Source organism: Haemaphysalis longicornis, unplaced genomic scaffold (genome assembly GCF_048455015.1).
Source record: "Haemaphysalis longicornis isolate Haplotype H1 unplaced genomic scaffold, Haemaphysalis longicornis Haplotype H1 scaffold_2, whole genome shotgun sequence".
In the NCBI taxonomy this organism is placed as follows: Eukaryota; Metazoa; Arthropoda; class Arachnida; order Ixodida; family Ixodidae; genus Haemaphysalis; species Haemaphysalis longicornis.
In genome coordinates this window covers 192664453-192684368 of record NW_027526295.1, presented here as the reverse complement: position 1 = coordinate 192684368, position 19916 = coordinate 192664453, and the positions used below count along the sequence as shown (strand labels likewise).

The following is a 19916-nucleotide window of genomic DNA, read 5'->3' as shown; positions in this document are numbered from 1 at the left end:
CACGGAAACTCAAAGCAAAGTTCACTTGTGGAACACCGCACACAGTCTGACACAGTAGCCCTGTACTACTCACTTCCGGCCAACTATATTGGCATGTATATCTTCCAAGTCCACCAATGATATGTCTTCAGCCTCATGGGTACTCGCAACTCCGTTGTCAGGTGGCAAAGAAGAGTGTCGCACACGCAGCACCCGTTGTGAACACCGACTTATCCCCGTGAGCACGCAAACTTCGCAATGGGAAGGCGCGCGCCGCGGTTAGCAGCTCAGCCGGCTCAGCCACGGAACAGGGAGGATTGCGCAACTCGCTCTTCGTTGTCTCAAGTCGGGACAAAATTATTTGGGCTTACTTCCGGAATAATGGAGCGGAAGTCACGTGATGTTGACTGGGCCGCTGCCCTGTCAACATCACTCCATGGGGCAGCGTAAACGTTGCGTCTGATACTATGCATTAACAGTGTTAGAAAAAACTTCTAACAAAAATTTCTCTCTGTTTGTGATATTTTACGGCCATAACCATGAAGTTACCGTAACACTGTAACTTTGATGTTCCGAGATACGAAACTGACTATAAACTCTGGCTCTCATCCGCTACCTCGCAAGCTCGAGTGTTGGCGCAGGTGACGACATGGTCGCGCGCCGTTCACGTGGAGGAATGGCCTTGGCCTTGCCCGATTGAAGCGCTAGACACCTGTACGATTGGTACACGCGATTCGTATGCGAGTGATCGTTACGACTGTCACCACGACTATACTCCGTTTCATACATCAGGTGCAACGCTGTCAAAGCTAGGGCTCTTGTTTGCGCTGTGTGCTTCCGCGACCAGAAGTAGTGGGTTGCTTTCGGTGCGCCAGATACAATAAATGCTTCGCCGGCAACCTTAAAGCATAAATATTTATCATCAGCTTGACAAAAAACGCCCGTGTTGCCGGACAAACGATCGAAATATGCGAGTTTGTATTTTATGTTTGTCGCTTTTGTATCAGGTTTTCGCTCTCCGCGCAACCTTGAACGCCGTTTTTTGTTTACTCTTTGAGGCAGCGTTGAAAAAAATGGCGTCCAGCTCTCGGGCTTCGACCACGGCTCCTGTACGTATTTTTTCGAGGGTTTGCGCATCAAAGTTGTCAAAGAACGCCAAGCAAGTAATTACAAATGTGTGCGCCCGTACCAGGGTGCGTTTCCTGGTGAAATCTGTGCAGGAAGTACTGAGTGTTGTGAGCGAGGACACCGGAGTATCTCACCGTACCGTGGCGAAATTGAAGGCGGAGTGTCTGCGTGGGAATTTGGTGTCTCCAAAGAGAATACCTCGCGACGTGACGATATCAAGCACGCGGACCGTCAAGCATGACAGCTTCACAGTCCATGCCATCCGTCTGAATGTGAAGAGCATGTACGCCAAGAGGGAGATCCCGACACTGGACAGTGTGCGAAAGGCTGTCCACGAAGACGACGACCTTGTGGAGGTTAATGAAGGACATGGGCTTCACCTATGATAGGAGAATACGGAATCTTGGCATCATTGTCTGGCGCCGCAGGTACCTGCGGGCGATCAAGGAATTCCGAAAGCAGGGCAGGGGGGAATCGTTGATGAACTTCCCAGCAATGTGTGTCCTGTCAGTAGTGGCGGCTTTGTTCACAAGGGTCAAATGGCAGAGCTGGAGCGTGAACACCTTTCTATCCAGCCTGCTCACGTTTCTTCATGCTGCGCCGATTCCCCGAAAAGGCTTTGTTACCGCGACAAAGCAAACTGTGTTTCCTCCTCGTGTGGTTTTGTTTGTGGAGTTTAACGTCACCAAGTGACCCGTGCTACGAAAGACACTACATTGTAGTGCTGTCCTGTTCGGTCGTGAAGTGTATACAGCTGAACCTCTGCAAAAACTGGGTGGGAGAAAGGAAGGAAAGTAAGAAGTCGGAACCCACCAGGAAATCGACCAGAGATGCTCTTCTATAAATAAAGTTTGTTTTTAAACCGCGAAAGTCAGCCTCCTCTTGGAATATTTGTGTATGACACACAATCCGTATTGCCCCTGTATGCATTTATGTATGGCAACAAATCTCCAACTCATGAGTTAGTACTGTTATTTGTCACAGCATTAACCTATACCATAGACATTTCCTTGACACAGAAAGACGGGCCTTGTCAGGGTTCCGTATGTAAAAACAATTGACCTATCCATGATTGTCTTGCGAATAAGTGCCTAGCTTAAAGAGCTCTTTCTCCAATCACAAAAGAAAATATAACTCTCGCTTCCGGGGTGAAATATTGCAGTGAAGAAATAAATAAATCACGCACAAGAATGTTGCATATATTCGGACTGGAAAGGGGCGAATAACAAATTTAAAATATATATTTTGCGTTTCTGTGCCAGAAATCAGTATTCTAAGGTTCAGAAATCTGCTTTCTGTCATTTCCCATGAATAACAAATGATACGTTATTCGCACCAAGAGCTTCGGGCTACTCCAGAGTGCAGTGCCAAAGTCGGTTCCAAACTGTTTCGGTAAAAACTGAACCCGTTGCTCTGCTGGCGGCCCGGTATAATCAATAACATGCTGAGTGTGTTAAGAGAGGCCCATAAAGAAGTGCATCGTCAGGGCAACGGCAAAAACGAAAGCTGAAAGTGAACACCTGTTGGTAATTCACCCTGGTTAGAGCAGCTGTGCTAAATAATTAATGAATTAACGTTGTTTTCTTACACAAAGTTCTCGCTAGAATCAACGAGGTAGCTGACAATGGTATAGAGTCGCGACAAAATAGCAATTGCTGGTCAAACATCGGTATGCATCCAGAACCCATACGTGCAGTTCATTTCCGCATGCGCGTAGTGTTTAAGTTACTGGGAACGAAATAAGATTGAGAATTGAACTCGCAGAAGATGTGATAAAAAAAAAATTCCCCCGCATTTCCCCGAGGGGGAGAATGTGAAAGTGCGAATGCACGGTTGTCGGCCCGCTTGCGGCGCTTGCGCTCGGCCCCCGCAGCCCACCGCCTCGCCGCCTTCTCTTCCATCTCTTCCATCGGGTTTGTAGTATCACGTGTACACCACGCAGTTATCAAGCCGCTATAACGCCGCTGAGTCGCCAACGCACGCCGCTGACGACGTAGTTTGAATGCGTTAAAGATATAAGGCGCGTCTATAAGCCCGTACTACATGGAGCGATTTCGCGTGCGAATTCGCTGATGCGGCGCCGCTCGTGCGGCAAAACCACCTTTTTTCGTTGCTGCGGCAAAGTGCCAAACATTTGAAGCGGTCGAGCAAACGCCGCTCGTGCGGCGTGTGCGGCGTAGAGGGGCCGGACCTGCGGCCAATAGGAGCACAGCTCGGCACCACTTGCACGCTTGGAAACCAGATGGCGCTGCTTGTATGAGCGCGACAAAAGCGCAGGCACACCAAAACGTTTGTCTTCTCTGCTGTGTGTGCGTATATTGATAAAGAATTGCCGATTCTTATATAAAACCGCAAATAAACTTATATTTACCGCAAACTAGGCAGAAACAACTTGCCAAGAAAGTAAAATAAAACCACCCTTGTTAAAATCACAACCTTTGCTGGTGGCAAACTTAATTCAGTCTGTAAACAAGGCGCATTTTAAATGCGAAAATCGCGGCGTTCACAGGCCCCATGTAGACGACAATTCCAGGCATTGCGAACTTCGCAAGTGCGAATGTTCGTTCCAGCGGATTCGCAGGCGAAATTCGCTCCATGTAGAACGGCCTTCACCGTCGACGCGCTACCGACCAAGCCACAGACGCGACGGTGATATCAGTGTTAGACGCGCCTTATATCTTTAACGCATTCAAACTACGTCGTCAGCGGCGTGCGTTGGCGACTCAGCGGCGTTATAGCGGCTTGATAACTGCGTGGTGTACACGTGATACTACAAACCCGATGGAAGAGATGGAAGAGAAGGCGGTCGAGGCGGTGGGCTGCGGGGGCCGAGCGCAAGCGCCGCAAGCGGGCCGACAACCGTGCATTCGCACTTTCACATTCTCCCCCTCGGGGAAATGCGGGGGAATTTTTTGTGTAGCCTTCACAGCGTTGCACTTGATGTATGAAACGGAGTGAGACGCATGGCCCGATGCGGGTGTGCGCCTCGTCGACGCCGCTCCGCCCGCTGTTTTTGCTCCATGGTCAACTACGACGATCGCTGAGCTGAATTTGTAGATTCCACGCGTTTGTACGCAAGAAATCGATAAAGCAGGCAATCGTGAAGCGTTTTCTGCATCGGAAACAGTCCGCGCACACGCCGGTCGCGCCTGCCAGCTCGGCACACTCAGCGGCTCGAACCGGCGCAGACCACGGTAGCAACCACTTGTCGCTGCTCTTCCGAATCAATCTGATCACTAAAACGAAGTTCCACCTGCGAGAAAGTAGGTGTTAGTGTGGTGAAAAATTGTGCTAGGGATTGTTCTCAGGGCTTATTTTAAAAGCGGCGATCAGATATATCTGCCGCGATGCAAGCTTATGCTGACCGGACGTGGATGCCGCGGCGCGCGGTGCGGCGCGCGGCCGAGAGATGGCGATACCTGCGCGGAAGCATCGAAACAGGCTACGCAGATGTCTCGGTCACCGATCGCTCACGGCAGTTGTAGCTCAAATAAAGTTTCACATGCGAGAAAGGGGATGATAGTGAGGTGAAACGTTGTGTTACGGAGTGTCATTCGCAGTTGCACAGATAGCGGCGATCAAATATTCGCCAGGACGTTAAGCCTAAAGTTTCCAACACCTGAGCAAGCCGGTTGCGGGCTCCGGATACGGTAACACGGAAGCAGAGCGCCGGGAGAGACTCCGGCCGCGTACGGAACAAATGGCGCATGCGCAGTCGGGTCCCGGTAAACCCGGTAGCATACGTAACGAACGGAACGGCCGGAGCATACGTACTGCTAAAACTCGCTACTCTCTAATGAGAACAGGTTTGCGGAGAGACGCCGACTTCCGGGCAAAGGGAAGATTAGGGCTGATTTCTCAGTTTTGTCCATTTCCATGGCCTCCTTTATAAAGGAGGCCATGCCATTTCTTGTCCCTTTCGATGTGTCCGTTCAGAGCAAGCCCTAATTGGCTAAAGCAGACGACCCGAGTGTGACGCAAAACAAGCAAGGCGGGGCTGTGCATGTGATTGGTCACAGGCTTCCCAAGTGGAACTACATCACGATTGAAATGGCCACGGAATGGGCATCTTTGAAACAAACGGAAAAACTCAGAACTCCGCCCCAGGACCTCATACAAGGCACAAAATGTGGCGATGTCAGTGCTATGTTCCCTAGAAATATTTGCATACCTGTGTCAAAATGTGGGTTGCCGGCCTGCACGACGGAAGGGCGCTAGCGAGACCTTTCACACGCGTAACGTTACGTTTAAATGGGCACGTTTTGCCGTCTAGTGGTCTTAGTTGGTGAGCCAAACGCGCAGTCAGTGTAGAATGTAAGAGACGAGTGAACTATTAGTTTAAGAGAAAACTATAACGCAGCTTTGGTTGGTCTTGCTATTGTTATACGGCGAATTCTTTCATACAGACGTGAAGGTACGAAGCCACACATTCAACACGCGGCGTTTGAAGTTAATGTTGATCGCAAGGTCGTCATGGGGCTGACTCGACGGCCATGTATTTTGCCACTGAGAACATGCCAACAGGAGAGTTTATTACCTGCTGCTTTCTGTCATACCGGCCTCTCCCGGGGCAACCTCAACCCGCACAAATGTAAATGTAGGCGAACCCGACCCCCCATTCATGCGCGGCGGAGTTGCAGGCCGTCGAGCACTGATGGCGGGAGCTGTTGCCTGCAGAAAGACGCGATAATTAATCTTTCTTCAGAGGCGCACCGCAGGCAGAGGAAAGAATGACCTCAATGCTGTCCCCATAGAAGCTTCTGGCTCATCCTCGGATACAGTTTGGCGTACTTTGAAGGGTTAGATGTGATGAATTCGTCAGCTTCGGCGCTTGTATGTGTAGCTGCCCACCAGGAACATGCCTGCTCTTGCAACGAGGGCCCTGTTTACATGCTACGATTTTTGGATAATTTTGGTTCCATGATGTCCCTGAATATATGCACTTGCGATGCTAATATTAATCAAAGTAGTTGCTCGAAATGTTTGTCAAGGAAGGAAGGAAGGAAGGAAGGAAGGATCGAAGGAAGGAATTAAGGAAGGAAAGAAGGAAGGAAGGAAGGAAAAAAGGAAGAAAAAGGAAGAAAAAGGAAGAAAGAAAGAGTAGGTAAAGCAGGAAGGTCAACCACTGTAAAACCGTTTGACCACCGCGTGAGAGAAAGGGGCAAAGCGCATTGGAATGGAAAGGTAGAGAGATAAATTTAAGAATAAGAAAAAAATGTTCGCCATAATTACTGAAGAAATGATGTTCCACGAAGGGCTTTATTACTACCAGTTATTCAATAACTCAATAAACGCACAATAAACAATAGCACTCAACATTTTCCCCAATCACAATGTACCAAACCATAAGTTATATTACTTCGCTAAATTATATGACAGTCTATCAGACATTTAACTAAGCAAAACATTCGTCGTAATGTTATACTCGCTAATATACAACGCAATAGCCCATATTATGATCATACTTTCGAAGCAAAGTCAACTTAAAAAGTATGAGGATTACGGATCTAAGTATAAATTTATACCCCGCACGTCAATTCAACTTCAAAGTTAATTTTAAAAAAAAGTAATTACATCTTAAAGTGCAACACATCATCTCCTATTCGATTAGGCTTATGTGATTCTTTTTGCATAAGGAAGGAGAGTTTGGCTTCAAAACAGTCACCCAGATGTGGTCTGGTCTAGCAATAGCACACACATTTAAAGTTCCCGCCTTCTTGCTTCGCTGAAATGCGAAGTAGCGTTCACAGGCCTCCACTACCGGATTCCCAGGATAAATTTTGCATCTCTTCAAATTAGGGCTTTCTGCTACTGAAATTGCGCGCACGGTACCAGATCTTGGCATCAGTCTACAATTTCTTTTTCTCCATTGCCGCCGCGCCTCAGCAGCTAGGCGGTTGCGTTCACAGGAGCAGATTAACCGTATGGTGTTGTTACTTTCTATTTCACTTTTTCTGTCGTTTGGTACCGCAAATCTGTGCTGTATATAACAGATTTGTAATTTTATTCACGATTGTTATCTTTCTGCTACAGATTTCTTTAATGCTAAGGAATCCATAATTTTTGCGTAATTTGGCATTTTATTCAAGTGCACATTATTTCATTTCACGCCTTTATTTTCTTCTTCGGAAAGTGAATTAAGTCTAATAAGAATCAACCGGAGCGCAGTCAACGCTTTAGTCCTCACCACTGCACATCGCACAAACCGACAACAGACAAAGAAAATAGACGAGCGCTGAATTCCAACTATCTTTAATGGGAACGACACTTACTTAAATGTGCATTCGTAACGAAAGAAAACGTCTCATCAAATTATCTATCACCATATCACAAACCAGTGTCGTATTTAAGGACGTGCCGTTTCTATTAAAGCTATAGTTGGAAGTCAACGCTTGTATACGCGTTTCTTTTATTTGTCTGTTGTCGGTTTGTGCGCTGTTCTGTGGTACGGATTACTAACTATCCTGAACCCGTACTCTTCAGCTTTAGTCCTGACGAATCCCTCCGTATGGGTCCACACCATACACATCAAGAGCATCATCATCGTCGTCGTCATCATCATCGCCATCGTTTTTACTGGTGCTTAGAAGAACCGGCCTGTGGTCAAGGTATTGCCTTAACCAACAGCAATCCTGACTACAACATCCTTCCTAAGCTGCTGTCGTATATTTCTCCGAGCACCCTGTCCAGTGAGCCGTGCTTGATTCCGACAAGCAAGAGGTGCCCATCCGGTTGCTGTGACTACCCTGCATGGAATATGGACACATGTGCCTCGCTGGCATGGCATATGTGAAGTTGGCAAGTCATATAGTTCTGACCTCCCTGAAAGGATGCTGCTAAAATTCAACAGTGTGCCCCATGTGATCAACATTTTCGGTTGCCAGTCCCTCGTTTTGATTGCCTGTCGACCTCCACTCCGCCATGTACGACACGGCTGCAGGACACACCATCGTGCCTGCGTCCATGAAAGTGTCGTTGCAACAGCGTGTGCAACATGAGTGTGCAACAGCGTACGTCACAGTCCATGAGTCCATGAGTGTGCAACAGCGTACGTCACAGCGCGCTTCGCGGCCACGCTTCTCCAGATGACGACGTTCCATCGGAGCACCTGATGGATGCAACAATGGTGGATGCCCTCTTTCAGTCCATGACCGAGCAGTCACAACCTTCGACATCAGTCACAGTCGCACTACTGGATCCAGCACAGAAATGGTGCTGCTTCTGAGCTGCCCATCATCCTGGGTTTCAAGTTCCTGGCGGTGTCGAACATGGGCACTCTTGAGGCTCGAGTGAATGCAACCTCCATGCTTCACGACCAGGATAACGACGTTCCCAGGAGAGATGACAGGCTTTCCGATGACGACTCTGCGATGAAAACGTCGGTTCGCCTGCAGGAGTGAAGCGTAAGCCGTCTATAGCCACGGCCGGCCTTTCGCATAGAAGCGCGCGCCTGGGGCACCTGTGAATGTATCAACGGTTTAGTTACAGAGCATGTCATGGGCAACGCGACTGGCTCGCCAATTCGCCGCAAGCAGTTTCAATTGTTGCATGTTTTGGCTCGGGAAACTCCAAGCGCTCTGACCGGCCAGAAAATGTCGTCTGAAGAAACCACTCCACAGGCCCTGGTGTGTGAGCCATGCTGCCGGATGTAAACTCGGCAGTACGTATGGTGTTTTTGAGGAAGAAGCCGATCCTCGGTCTCGCTTTACGTGCTGTGATTTTGATTTCTTTCATCCGGAGTAGAAGTGAATTTTTTGTGTGGACGCGCCGGACAAGGTTGGTATCACTATGTCTTCGTTGATTTAGGTCAGTGCATGGCCACTAGCTTATTTGTGAGGATTTTATTTGTGCCAGCCTACCACCTATCAGTAACAAATAATCACCTGGTTAAAAATTGGTTAATGTCTTATTTCCGAACTTAGCCTTTGTAATATGGCAGTATATCTCACCACCGTATGATGAGATGGATGCACTTCCAGCGCTCAAGTCATGCCGCTAATGTTACATTCAGAGGCATCGATGTTTCTAGATCGTTGGTTAACTCATTTGGGAACTATCGCGAAATATCGCTGTTCTCATCTTATTTCACCTGTTTTATGTGGGCGGATTCAGTTCCCTTCACCCCTGAAAGATAACGGCTTTGGGAAAGCAGTAAGTATCGAAGATGTCATGAACACGGATGATCTTTGTGTTTTTGAACAGTGGGAGGGGCTCAAACAAAACATACGGTTATAATAACACTGAAATGCACTCGGAACGGGGACAGAACAAAAACGAGACACGAAGACAAGCAAGACAGTGACATGAAGGACTGCGCTGGTCTTCGTCTCTCTTTTAGGGGCGATGCCCCTTAGGGGCTCGGGCTGTCGGCGTCTCTTGTCGTCGTAGTCACGGTACTAAAACACAGGGACACTCGTTTTCCAACGCCTCGCGCTAGTCCGTAGCACGCACTAAAAGAACACACCGGGACACTCGGTTTCCAACGCCTCGCGCTAGAACGCTTCGTGCTTCAAAGCCCCCTAATGGTTTCATCTCCGCGGGCAAAAACGTCAAGCACTGCATGCTACGCCCCTCCCCAGGTTTCACGTTAGTGGAGATGGCCCGGTTTTTCGTTGTGTCCCCATTTAGGTGCGCTAAGTTGCCGTCATGAGCCATGCGGTATTCGACTTCGAGAGGTGTCGTGATTGGCGGCGGTGCATGGGAAGAGGCGCTAACTGCTTTGCTCTGATTTGAGCGTATGCATACGTGTACGAGGTGCTACCGACACCGCTTAGGTCCGCAATTAACTTGCTTACCGTGAACGTCTGGCTTACCGTGGAGCAGCTGCACGTGCTTTTGAAGGAACCGTCTTCTCGTGAAAGTACATTTGTTTCCCCCCCTGTGCCCGCCTCTGTGAGAATAACAAACGCAACTTTCCTTCAAAAGCTTGTTACAAATACTAGCCCGACATCAATCACAGATGTACGTGTACGGGCGGATCGTTCTTAGCCGGGTCAAACGCCTACTAAGATAGAACCTGCTTAATGAAAAGTGAAAACGGTTACCACAAAGAATTTTTTTTAGATTAAGAATAATGGCTATAAGTAATCAGTGGGGAGTACCGAATTCAGAAGGCGTTCGTTGAGCGCCGCGAAAGCCTTTTTGGTACATTTTTCTCTGTTTAGGGCGTTAACGATGTTTAACCAGTGATCACTACTTTTTCTTGTGTTGCTTGACGAGCTGGGGAGAAAAATTCATCATTAAGCGGTGCGACGGGAATTTCAATTGATGGAGGCAAAAAACCCTGGTCCTGGTGGGTAAGAAGAGTACAATTGAACACAAGTTACTTTTGCGCAACAATAATAGAACAGAAACACGGGGTAAAAAGATAAAAGATGGCTTTCCAATGACTTCCCAAGAATCCCTGGTAAACTCAATGGCTTCCGTGAGTAGACCTCTCTCTACGCTGACAAATCTCATTTGAAAGGAGGGGATTGCGAGTTTTAAATTCTTCTCAGTGCGTGAAATTATTTCGCGGCTACCACGAGAGAAACTCTACTTCAACAGAAATATAGTGGTACAACCAGCGAATAAACACAACGAAGAACTTGCTTACAACGAGCAATCTCAGTCAATGCATTTCGCATGCATATTAACTCCCGTAAAAATACAGAACTCCTGAAAATAAAGCTATGGTAGCTTTGATAAATATATGGTTCAACAAAATCCGGAAAAACAGGCGACTACGCACAACTCGCGCGTATTCCGAAACAATGCAAACAAAGCATTTGCGCGATAAAAAAATCAACGTTAGCTTATGATGCAAAACAGGTTACCGTATACATAGGCCAAAAGGTCAAAGAGGCCAAAAAGGGGGGAACAAAATAGAAGTTTGATTCGTTCAAACGAGTTGTAAAAACTTTATTGACCCAAGGTTCAATAGAAAGAGGTGCACTTTCTACCGGCAACAGGATACCAATTTCATCGCAGACTTCAAAAGAAAAAAAAACCTATATATTGAAGAAAATAGATGAAGCAGTGGTGACACCCCAGAAACTTTCCGGCGATTTTCTATGACGTCACAAAATCGTGTTCGTGCGATTGCTGTTGGCCAACCAAAGCCCCCGCCAAGAAACACGACTGGGGATTGTAGTGGGGCCAGTAGTACCTGAAAAACGTTTACAGCGCAGAAAAAGAAGGAGTGTTGCTTGATCGTATCACATGAAGGCATCCGGAGTGCCATTTTTGTGAGCGAGCTGGCCATTTTGGTGGCAAATACCTCGACGAAAACCGGAGGACAAGAAAAACAGGACACAGCGGGGTGTCCTGTGTTTAGTTAATGTTCGAGATGCTTTCCACCAAGACTGTCGTAGTGATCTCGTCTGTTCGCAGCTACATATCTCGCAGCCCAAGCTTTATTTCCACGACAGATGCAACATCTGGCAGCGCTCCGTGCTTTCTTTCTCGGCGGACGTCGAACTTCGACGTCGAAATTTGAAACAAAAGACTGCGGGAAGCCTCAGGATATCCGGACACCTGTCCGCACCACCCCCGAATCTTCGCTGTTTTAAGTATCTGGAACTAGACCCGTAAATTCGCGAAGAAATGCCCTAAATATCGTGTACAACGTTCTTTGATTACTTATCTACCACGACCGGCTAGTTATCTAGAGACGTTGCTTGCATTTCAGTGAAAGAAGCGACAGTTCCCGATTAAAAATCGCGCCAAAATTTTCGTTTGTGACCGTCAAACTCCCAAGCGTAACAAATAATTGTAGCGCTGCACGCGCGTTCCACTTTATCACGACGACGCAAAATTGGACAATATGATGCACGGTTTTGAAAGAGAAACCCGCTCCTAATGCCTAAAATCCTAAAATCATGAAATGACTTGCGTATGGCTATGGTGTCGCCACCTAGCCGAGAGCCACAAAACTAATACCTTCGTTGTTGCCAGACTGTACTAAGGCCTTGCATAATTTGACGCGCATTTTTTAGATTTTTTGTTGCGTGGTGATCAGTAGAGTAAAATGTGAAACGTACACCCAAGTAAGTAGCTCAAAGAATTACAACACAAAATTTTTACCACACAAAGCAATTTTTATTTAAAAAATAGACATAATTTTTATAAAACTGCGACACCAAAGGATTGAGATAGATGTGGCGTATGTGTTTACTTACCATTTACATTGTTTTTCTTTGCTCAATGCTCACGCAGCTCACGCTTATGCCGCCACATTTTCGCCCCAGCCGGACATGCGCACAAGTACCGTAAATTCGACAGCTTATGCTGCTTCGTGGGGGCAGGAGTTTAAAATACCTACAGCTGGAGTATCTGCTCAATGCAAAAGTAAGTCGAAACTGTTTCCTGGGAGCTCGGAATTCTGTTCGGCGATCACGGGGCATACTTTCTGCAGTATTTTGAGTGATCCAAGCCGCTGGCACAACTTCTTTTGAATTGGCGCTTTGCTGTCGCCAAGCTACCCCGCTCTGCCAGATATGTATTTTTTCGTGACCTACTATAAACAACATCTTTTCGTGTCTGATTGTGCGTGAGCCATTGGCCCTTCCTGTTAACCGTCGGGCTGGGTGGTGAGCAGCGTCATCCCCGCCGACGTCGAAGAACAACGCGACGCTTTGCATCTGCTTACCAGGATGATTTCAGCCGCCGAGCTGCCTTTTCTGAAGGAGCGGTCGCTCACGCGTTGCGTAGCGGCTCGTGTTGGGCAGAGCTCTCGTAACAGCGTTTTTCGAGAACCGCGATGGCCAGATTCGAGTTCCATGGTGGCGTTCGTTCACCATACCGGACCCAGTTTCGTCGGCCGCGATCGGACACTGGCCCCGACCGCTGCTCTCGCCATGATGGGGGTTTACCGTCTGGCTCGGCGTCTACTTCAGCCGTGCGAATTCCTAGTTCAGTTCGCGCCGACGTTCGTTTTCCAGCTGCGATCGCGCGGCCATTCAAAAAACTTAGGCGAGCCAGCGGGCGGGGGGAATCGCGCTTGAAAACGAGTGCGTCGCTGGAGCTGCCCGCTGTGGGAAGCGGCTGTCGACCTTGCGGCGTTCCGTGCACTCCTCGCGCTCTCGTTTGTTTCGGGCCCCGCTCGCTGACTGCGGTCTCGATCGCGGGCCATGTGCTCTGACGGTGGACCTTTTTTTCCCCTCCTGCCCGGTTTAGAATGTCAGGGGTGCAAAAGGCCCCCGGTGGCATCGAGCTGAAGCCGCCTGACAAAGGCGAACAGCCGATGGACTTGGCTCCTCGGACGGCGCACCAGCACGTCGTCGCCGCTGCGGTTGCCGGCAAGCCGACGCAACTGCAGGTCACGACCATCGGCCCTTCACTGAGACCGCACCTGGACACGGCAAAGTCTGCGTTCACGGTAGGAAAGGCCACCGCCTACTCCCGCGTTACGCTGGAATAGCCCCCGGTGTTGTTGTCGATGCTCGACGACGCCAGTCGAGCTTCCTGGTTGGCCACTGCCCTCACGATCTCGTTTGAAACGCCGCCGGCGTGAATCAGCTGATTTATGTACAGGAGATGCGTTAACGACAAAGCCTAGGGCAGTAGTCGTTTGAGCTCAGTGCCGCAAAAACGTACGTCTTCTGACCGTCGTGTAAGCTGCCTTATAAGTTGCGTAATGCTTGCTTACGATGTGTTAACGAAAGCTAAAAGCTGCGATAAGGTATCGCAACTTTGTCACGCTGGAGACCAGTTTATTGTTCTTTGCACATTGCTGGGTTCAGCTTTGTTTATGTACAGCAGGCCACCCGAGCTCAAAGTGGAACTGTTCGTCAATGTATCTATTGCACTCAATATATCTCAACAGTGGCGCAGGTGAAGTTTGGCACTGTTTGTTGGAAGCCCTTGTGGTACCATGCATGCTTATACTTGCTACTGCAGTGTTGCTCGAAAGAGCACCCAGTGCTCCTTCAAGTGGTATTGCGCTGGTGCTCATGTTTTGCACTGCCTAGCAACTTCTCAGCTTCTTGAATGGGCATGTTCGCCCTGCCTCTTAGGAGGTGGTAAGTTGCCAAGAGCCATCATGCAAAGCGATAAACAGAAGGGAAGATTTAAATGTGTCGCTGAATGACGATGGATCTCCATCAGTTGCTTATATTGTCAGGTATGGCAGAGGCGAAGGTTTTCATAATGTGTGGGTTTGAAAGTTGCTGGCATGTCACTCCTTGTTTTTTTTTTTTTTTTTTTTGGTCTTACAACTTGCCAGAGAGGAAGGTTTTCATAGCAGGTGGGTTTGAAAGGTTGCGTTTGTGGAAAATCTCTTCAGTTCTGGTTTTTCTTGCTCGTGCAACTTGTACTTTCTCTCTGCTAAAGCTACACATTTGGTGTATTGTTGGTCACTGGACCTGCGACTAATTTTGGTTTGGTAATGGTAGGTGTCTTGGAAGCAAAGTGTGGGCATTGTAACTTCCACACTGAATTAGCAGGAGCTGTGTATGGCCATGCTTCTGTTGTCTATCACATTTTTTTTTGTTTTCAATTTGCCTGGTGCATGCAGCTGTCTACAAGGCTGGCCATTGAACATGGTCGTAAGGTGTGCAGATGCAGCAATGTAACCAAAATAATTAGCTTGGTCAAGCATGCAAGATGCAAGCCAGCATTGCACATCACTGCAAAGACAAACGCTTTGTTGCAAGCCTTGGATTGCCTGCTGGTATCGTCACCCCTGCGCTGTAGTTTCTGTGTTGTCATGGCAACCAGTCACTCCTTTTCCCTAACGATGCTTAGTGACAAGTTGTAGCACATTAGGAAAGTACTAGATTGTTCAAGAACAGAGAGTGTTAATGATGGTCGTGCTTTTCTTATTTGTCTTTTAAAAAACGTATTTCTTAATGTCACAGGGATGCACCAAAAATTTTGACATCGGAGTAAATGTATTAGAATAAGTAACATTTCTATAAGTTTCTTCATTCAAATGGCTCTACTTGAGCCTGTGGTACCTGCCATCAATAAAAAGGATGGCAAAATTGACTTTAGGAAGCAACACGATGTGGTGTTCTTAATTATGCACTCACAGCATTGGTATAGTTACCATTGGTAAATGGCCATTATGATTCTCTGCTTTTGGGGAGCGGGTGTTGGCATGTAGCTATCGTAAAGAAAGAGGCATGTTCAACGTTGCCCCAGTTTTGCAATTGCTTTTACCCTAGAGTTCATCCTCAGGTGGGGTAGAGCTCTGGCAGAAGCAATTTTTCGGGCCAAGTTTGTCCCAGTTATGCAATCTTTGTGTACAGACATGTGAGAATGTCATCAGTAAACTGAACAAAACCGGTGACAGTTGGTGCCAACGGATAGGCTCTGTCTGATGGGGCACTTGTTCCCTTGCACTTTCTACCAGACACTGAGCCAACGGGTTCCAACCTCTACAAGGCCCATCTTGCAACCGGCCCTTTCCGGTTCTTCCTCTGCTGGTGGCGCGGTTGCTGCTTCTGTCACCCCTTCCTACACTGTTAAATCTGGTAGGCTTCTTTCTCTCTTTTTTTGTGTCCGACCCTGTTCAAACACATACAGGGGCAACATTCACAAAGAATCTTGGTGGAGCCTTAGGAAGTGCCGGCATGTCTTGAGGAGTACCATAACTGCTTTGAGACTGCGACCTGATTTTTTAAGACCTTGTGTTCTGGTTCGGCTGTCAACTATTCTTGAATATCACACGTCCAGTCGCAGATGAAATGCGTCTTTTTAAAACGATTTACTCTTGGTCCTCACAGTAAAAATGAGGTCAGACGGAACTTTGAACAAAAATAGAAGTAGGCGGAACTATAAACAGAAATAGAAGAGTTGAGGGTGCTGTAAGCCATACCTATAGTTATTTACTGTACAAACTGCCTCACAGTTGCCTACTGCCTACTGTACAAACTGCCTACTGTACAAACTGCCTGTACAGTTTGCCATTTGGGAAATTTGGGAGGACTTAAGCAGAACAATGAGTTGCTAAATAGGGAACAGAAGTCCTTGACATTTTTTTTTTTGCTCGAGAATTTCTAGCAAGACCTGAGAACTAGCCTAGATGGTTGGGTATGTATGCTTGCAAAAGTTTATGCGACACGAGCAAAACGTTCAGAGGGGATTTCGCTGTAACATGGTAATCCTGGCAGCTACTGCAGTTGCTTCAGCTACTCCTCACTTGCCAAAGGTTCCCATGCAGATGGGTAGCCCCATGTAGGCAACACAGTGGAAAAGAAAACTCCTTTTGTATCTTCCACTCCTGTGGCCTGTGAAATCTTGCCATTATTATTATGCACTCCAATGTGGAAACATTTTTACTGGGGACTCCGAGCACCCCTTGAAACTATTAGTGCTTGTATTGACCGTTGTGCAGTCGCCATGTGCTGTCATCTTACAGCTCTGTGGCGAGGCACACAGAGTAGACATCAGGTGTGGCTGAAATGGCCGAAACATTGCTCTCATTGGAACTTCTCAAGGCCATCTTTGAGTTAATGAGTTAATAGATGACGTAAGCCGTGCCTAATAGTGTACGGGTCTAAGAGACCTACATTGTTTACTGTTGCCTCAGTTAACATGTCATTGTCTTCTGCTAGCACTTGTCAGTGATGCACGTTAGTCTTGTGTTGCCTCCGATTAGGGCACGTAGCTGCTACCAGCTAACTGCCAAAGCCTCGGGACCCTGTCTTTAGGGCCATTCAGATTAAGAGCGGCTCCTTCCTTCTTTTAGCAAGTTGTGTGAGCTGTGATGCAGGAGGAGAACACTATTGCTGGGGCCATGCAAGCATTTGATGCGGAAGAATCAAAGAACAATCAGGGTGGGACAGCTGTTGAAGTGGGTGTGTCGTGTAGTTGGCGGCCATATTAAGTGCAGAGCACTTTATGGGCTCACCTTGTTGTCTTAGCTCGCTAACGGTCCACGCGAGTGCTGGAATCAGGTGGCGCAGCGAGATAACGGACCCAAGTAGAGCCTTCTGTACCGGGCTCAGGGAGTCACGCTGAGGCTTCGAAAACCGCGCGGTTGAAATAGTCATAACCGTTCAAACCTCGTGAACCGCTGGTGCTTCGCATACATCTCCCGGTTACTTAGCACAAAGAAGACTGCAGGTACATTTCAGGTAAAATCTGCGTTTATAACCGGCAGCCGCTGCGTTCATTTAGTTAGGAATGGTCATTGGGTTGGTTTTAAGCGAAAAAAGCAGCTGCACAAGAAAGAAATGGTGCGTTCGAGATGACGCAGAAAGGCTCCAGTCGCGCAAGAAAAAAATGCCGAGTTCGAAATGGTGCAGAAAGGCTGCAGCCGCACAAGAAAAAAAAATTATGAGTTCGAAATGATGCAAAACAGCTCCAGCATACGAAATTAAAGCAAGCGCAAAAAGAGCAGAACTCCTGCTAGCACAGTTTCAGGCAGGGGGCGCGCGAGCACTGCGAAGGCGGGAAATTTGAAATGCAACAGTGAGTGAATAAAACGGCGCTGCAGCCCATTATGACGGATCACTGCTCTGCACTTCCAACAGCTTTCACATTGAGTGGAACACTTTTAATTTTCTTTTTTGACTTGCCCGCTGGTTCGAAAAAAAAGATTCTGTCGTCCGTGCCTCCTGGCAGGCACCTTGTTGGCTATAGGCGGTGAGGGTTGCAGCTTATACGGGATCTCCCCCTCTTTTCCCTCTTCCATGGCCAGCAGGCCCCTCGGTGTCGCAGCTGTCGACACTGCGGCACATGGTGACGCCCTCGGCGACAGGGGTGTCCGCGCCCAATGCCGGTGCCTCCCCGATGGCTTCGATCATCAAGGGCAACACCATCAGCACCACCCAGATTGGCCACTCGGGGCCCCACCAGTACTCTTCGCACGTGCCCAGAGGTGAGCAGTCCATTGGTCTAGATTCCTTGAAGAAGGCGTGCATCCTGATGATTACCCGGGGCTTTAGGGGGGCCGTGCAGACAAAATACAAGTTTGCTTTATTCGAAAAATTTCGTGTTTTATAATTCCCCCAGCGTTTATCCAGCCGCAAATGATGCCATCTTCACTGAGAAATTAGTCAATATTGATTAAAATTTTGATTCTCCTGCTAAATCGTGTTTCAGTGACATGTGCCGTGAAGCGTATTCAAATGAACTTCCACTGTGTCGTTCTGCTCTGCAGCCTTGCTTGCCGTCAGTCCTCCCAGATGGGCTAGCATACTCAGCCACAAACCGTTGCCCGACGTTGCTTTGTTTTTGAGACCGTATTTGCACTTGGCTTGTTTTTTTTTTACTGTAGAAAGTGATCGTTTCGTGAAACATGGTGTATGCTCGACAAACGGGGTCAGGTACAGCAACGTCACTTACGCCGGTCGCTTATGCCCAGTGTCGTGTAAGACAACACGAAAGCGGCGGACTGCTGTCCAGCTAAAACAAGCACAGTGCGCATCGGTACTTCTATGCTTACATGTATTTTGGCAACTTTCATTGTTTACTGCACCAGCTGAGCATGTGACATCATCGGTTCTGTTGCGGGAAATGAGCTAGTGGGTCGCATGGCCATTCCCTCTTTTCCTAGTTACATAGCTTATTTGAGCGAAGTGAGCATTAAAAGGGGTGTCAGTGCTATTCTAACGAGGCAATCTTTCGAATGAACAAAACTTGTGTTTTGTCTGCATGGCCCCTTTAACTCTTTCGTTACCGCAGGAAATTGACCAATTTTGAGGGGTCTAACAAAACATTTCTTCTCTGCTATACATATTGGTTAGGCACACATTGCACTGACATAAAATGCAGATGATTCGACGCGATTTCCAATGACACCAGTATTATTAATGTTTTCACAAATAATGATTGCTAAAAAAATGATCAAATTCGAAGTTTTTGTCCAGGCCTCGGAGAAAATAAAAAAATAGGAAGTTGTGCATAATAAACCACCAGAACTTGAAAAAATTTAGAATATACATTTTGTGGGTAAACATTGCAGAAACCCGTCCTAGAAAAAAAATTGAGTTGCGCTGTACAATTTGTCAGATATAAAATAATATGTAAGCACGTGTGGTGCCTGTGTCTTGCGGTGAAGCCCAACCTCTATTTCAAATTTTGCTATTTTGGATGGTTCTCTGGAAGAAATCTGGTGGTTTCACATCATTAAAGGCCCCAATTAGCCTCCATGTGATGTAAAAACACCTTGTCAATGATTATGACCAGCCCAATATTGAAGGCAAGCAAGCGATGCTAAAAAAATCCGCTTGGAGTTGAAATCCAAACTCTGTGGTGGATGCTTGTTCACGTTCTGCTCATCACTTCTGAGTCATAACTTTAATTTGCAGTTTATTATCATGTCCTGACTCATTATGGTAGCCCTGCTTGCAGGAATAAGGTACGATGCACTAGAATCGTGCCCAGCAAGCTTTCACCAAGCTGCCGTTGTGCTGTGAAGTGAGTTCAGCACTACGAGCCTACTACATTGCAGCGCCACCTAACAATTTCGAAAAGAAACAATTACAAAGCCGTTGGAGACTTTGTCAGAATAGACAGCTCTACTAAGAAGCGATACTAGACTTCCAGAAATACCCTTGGACAAAAACGAAACTAACCGGTGAGCAGCTGGCGGTGTTCAAGGCCGATTGGAAGCGTTCTCCTCGTCTGAACTGATATCTGCCGACTCGGTGTTATCTTTCGACTTTCAGCAGAAGTTGTTATCGCAGAAGTAAGCCGTGGGTAAAGTGGAAGCACAAGCGGCATGCTTGTTTGGAGGAACAGTAGCGGGCAACGGAGGCGTCATGGCAAATGAGCTTGTAGTTGGGTAACTGCGTAGTAGCGCAAAATTTGAATTTTGCAACGCAAAAACGATACCGAAACTGTTGGAAACTGGTTGAGAATGCCAGGCACACTTGCTA

The 19916-nt window shown here is 47.5% G+C and overlaps 1 protein-coding gene across 8 annotated transcripts in view; it reads left to right on the top strand.

The window, feature by feature from the left end:
* The first annotated feature begins 12299 nt into the window (after positions 1 to 12299).
* Positions 12300 to 19916, top strand: part of LOC144169707 (uncharacterized) — a 60734-nt gene continuing 53117 nt past the window's right edge. For 7 of the 8 annotated variants that reach the window (XM_077699018.1, XM_077699014.1, XM_077699017.1 and 4 more), the window contains exons 1-4: positions 12300 to 12435; positions 13264 to 13465; positions 15443 to 15563; positions 17735 to 17914. In XM_077699018.1, coding sequence (XP_077555144.1) covers positions 12428 to 12435; positions 13264 to 13465; positions 15443 to 15563; positions 17735 to 17914 — 511 coding nt within the window. In that variant the 5' untranslated portion in view covers positions 12300 to 12427. The remainder of the gene's footprint in view (positions 12436 to 13263; positions 13466 to 15442; positions 15564 to 17734; positions 17915 to 19916) is intronic. The other variant, XM_077699013.1, reaches the window with a different exon arrangement.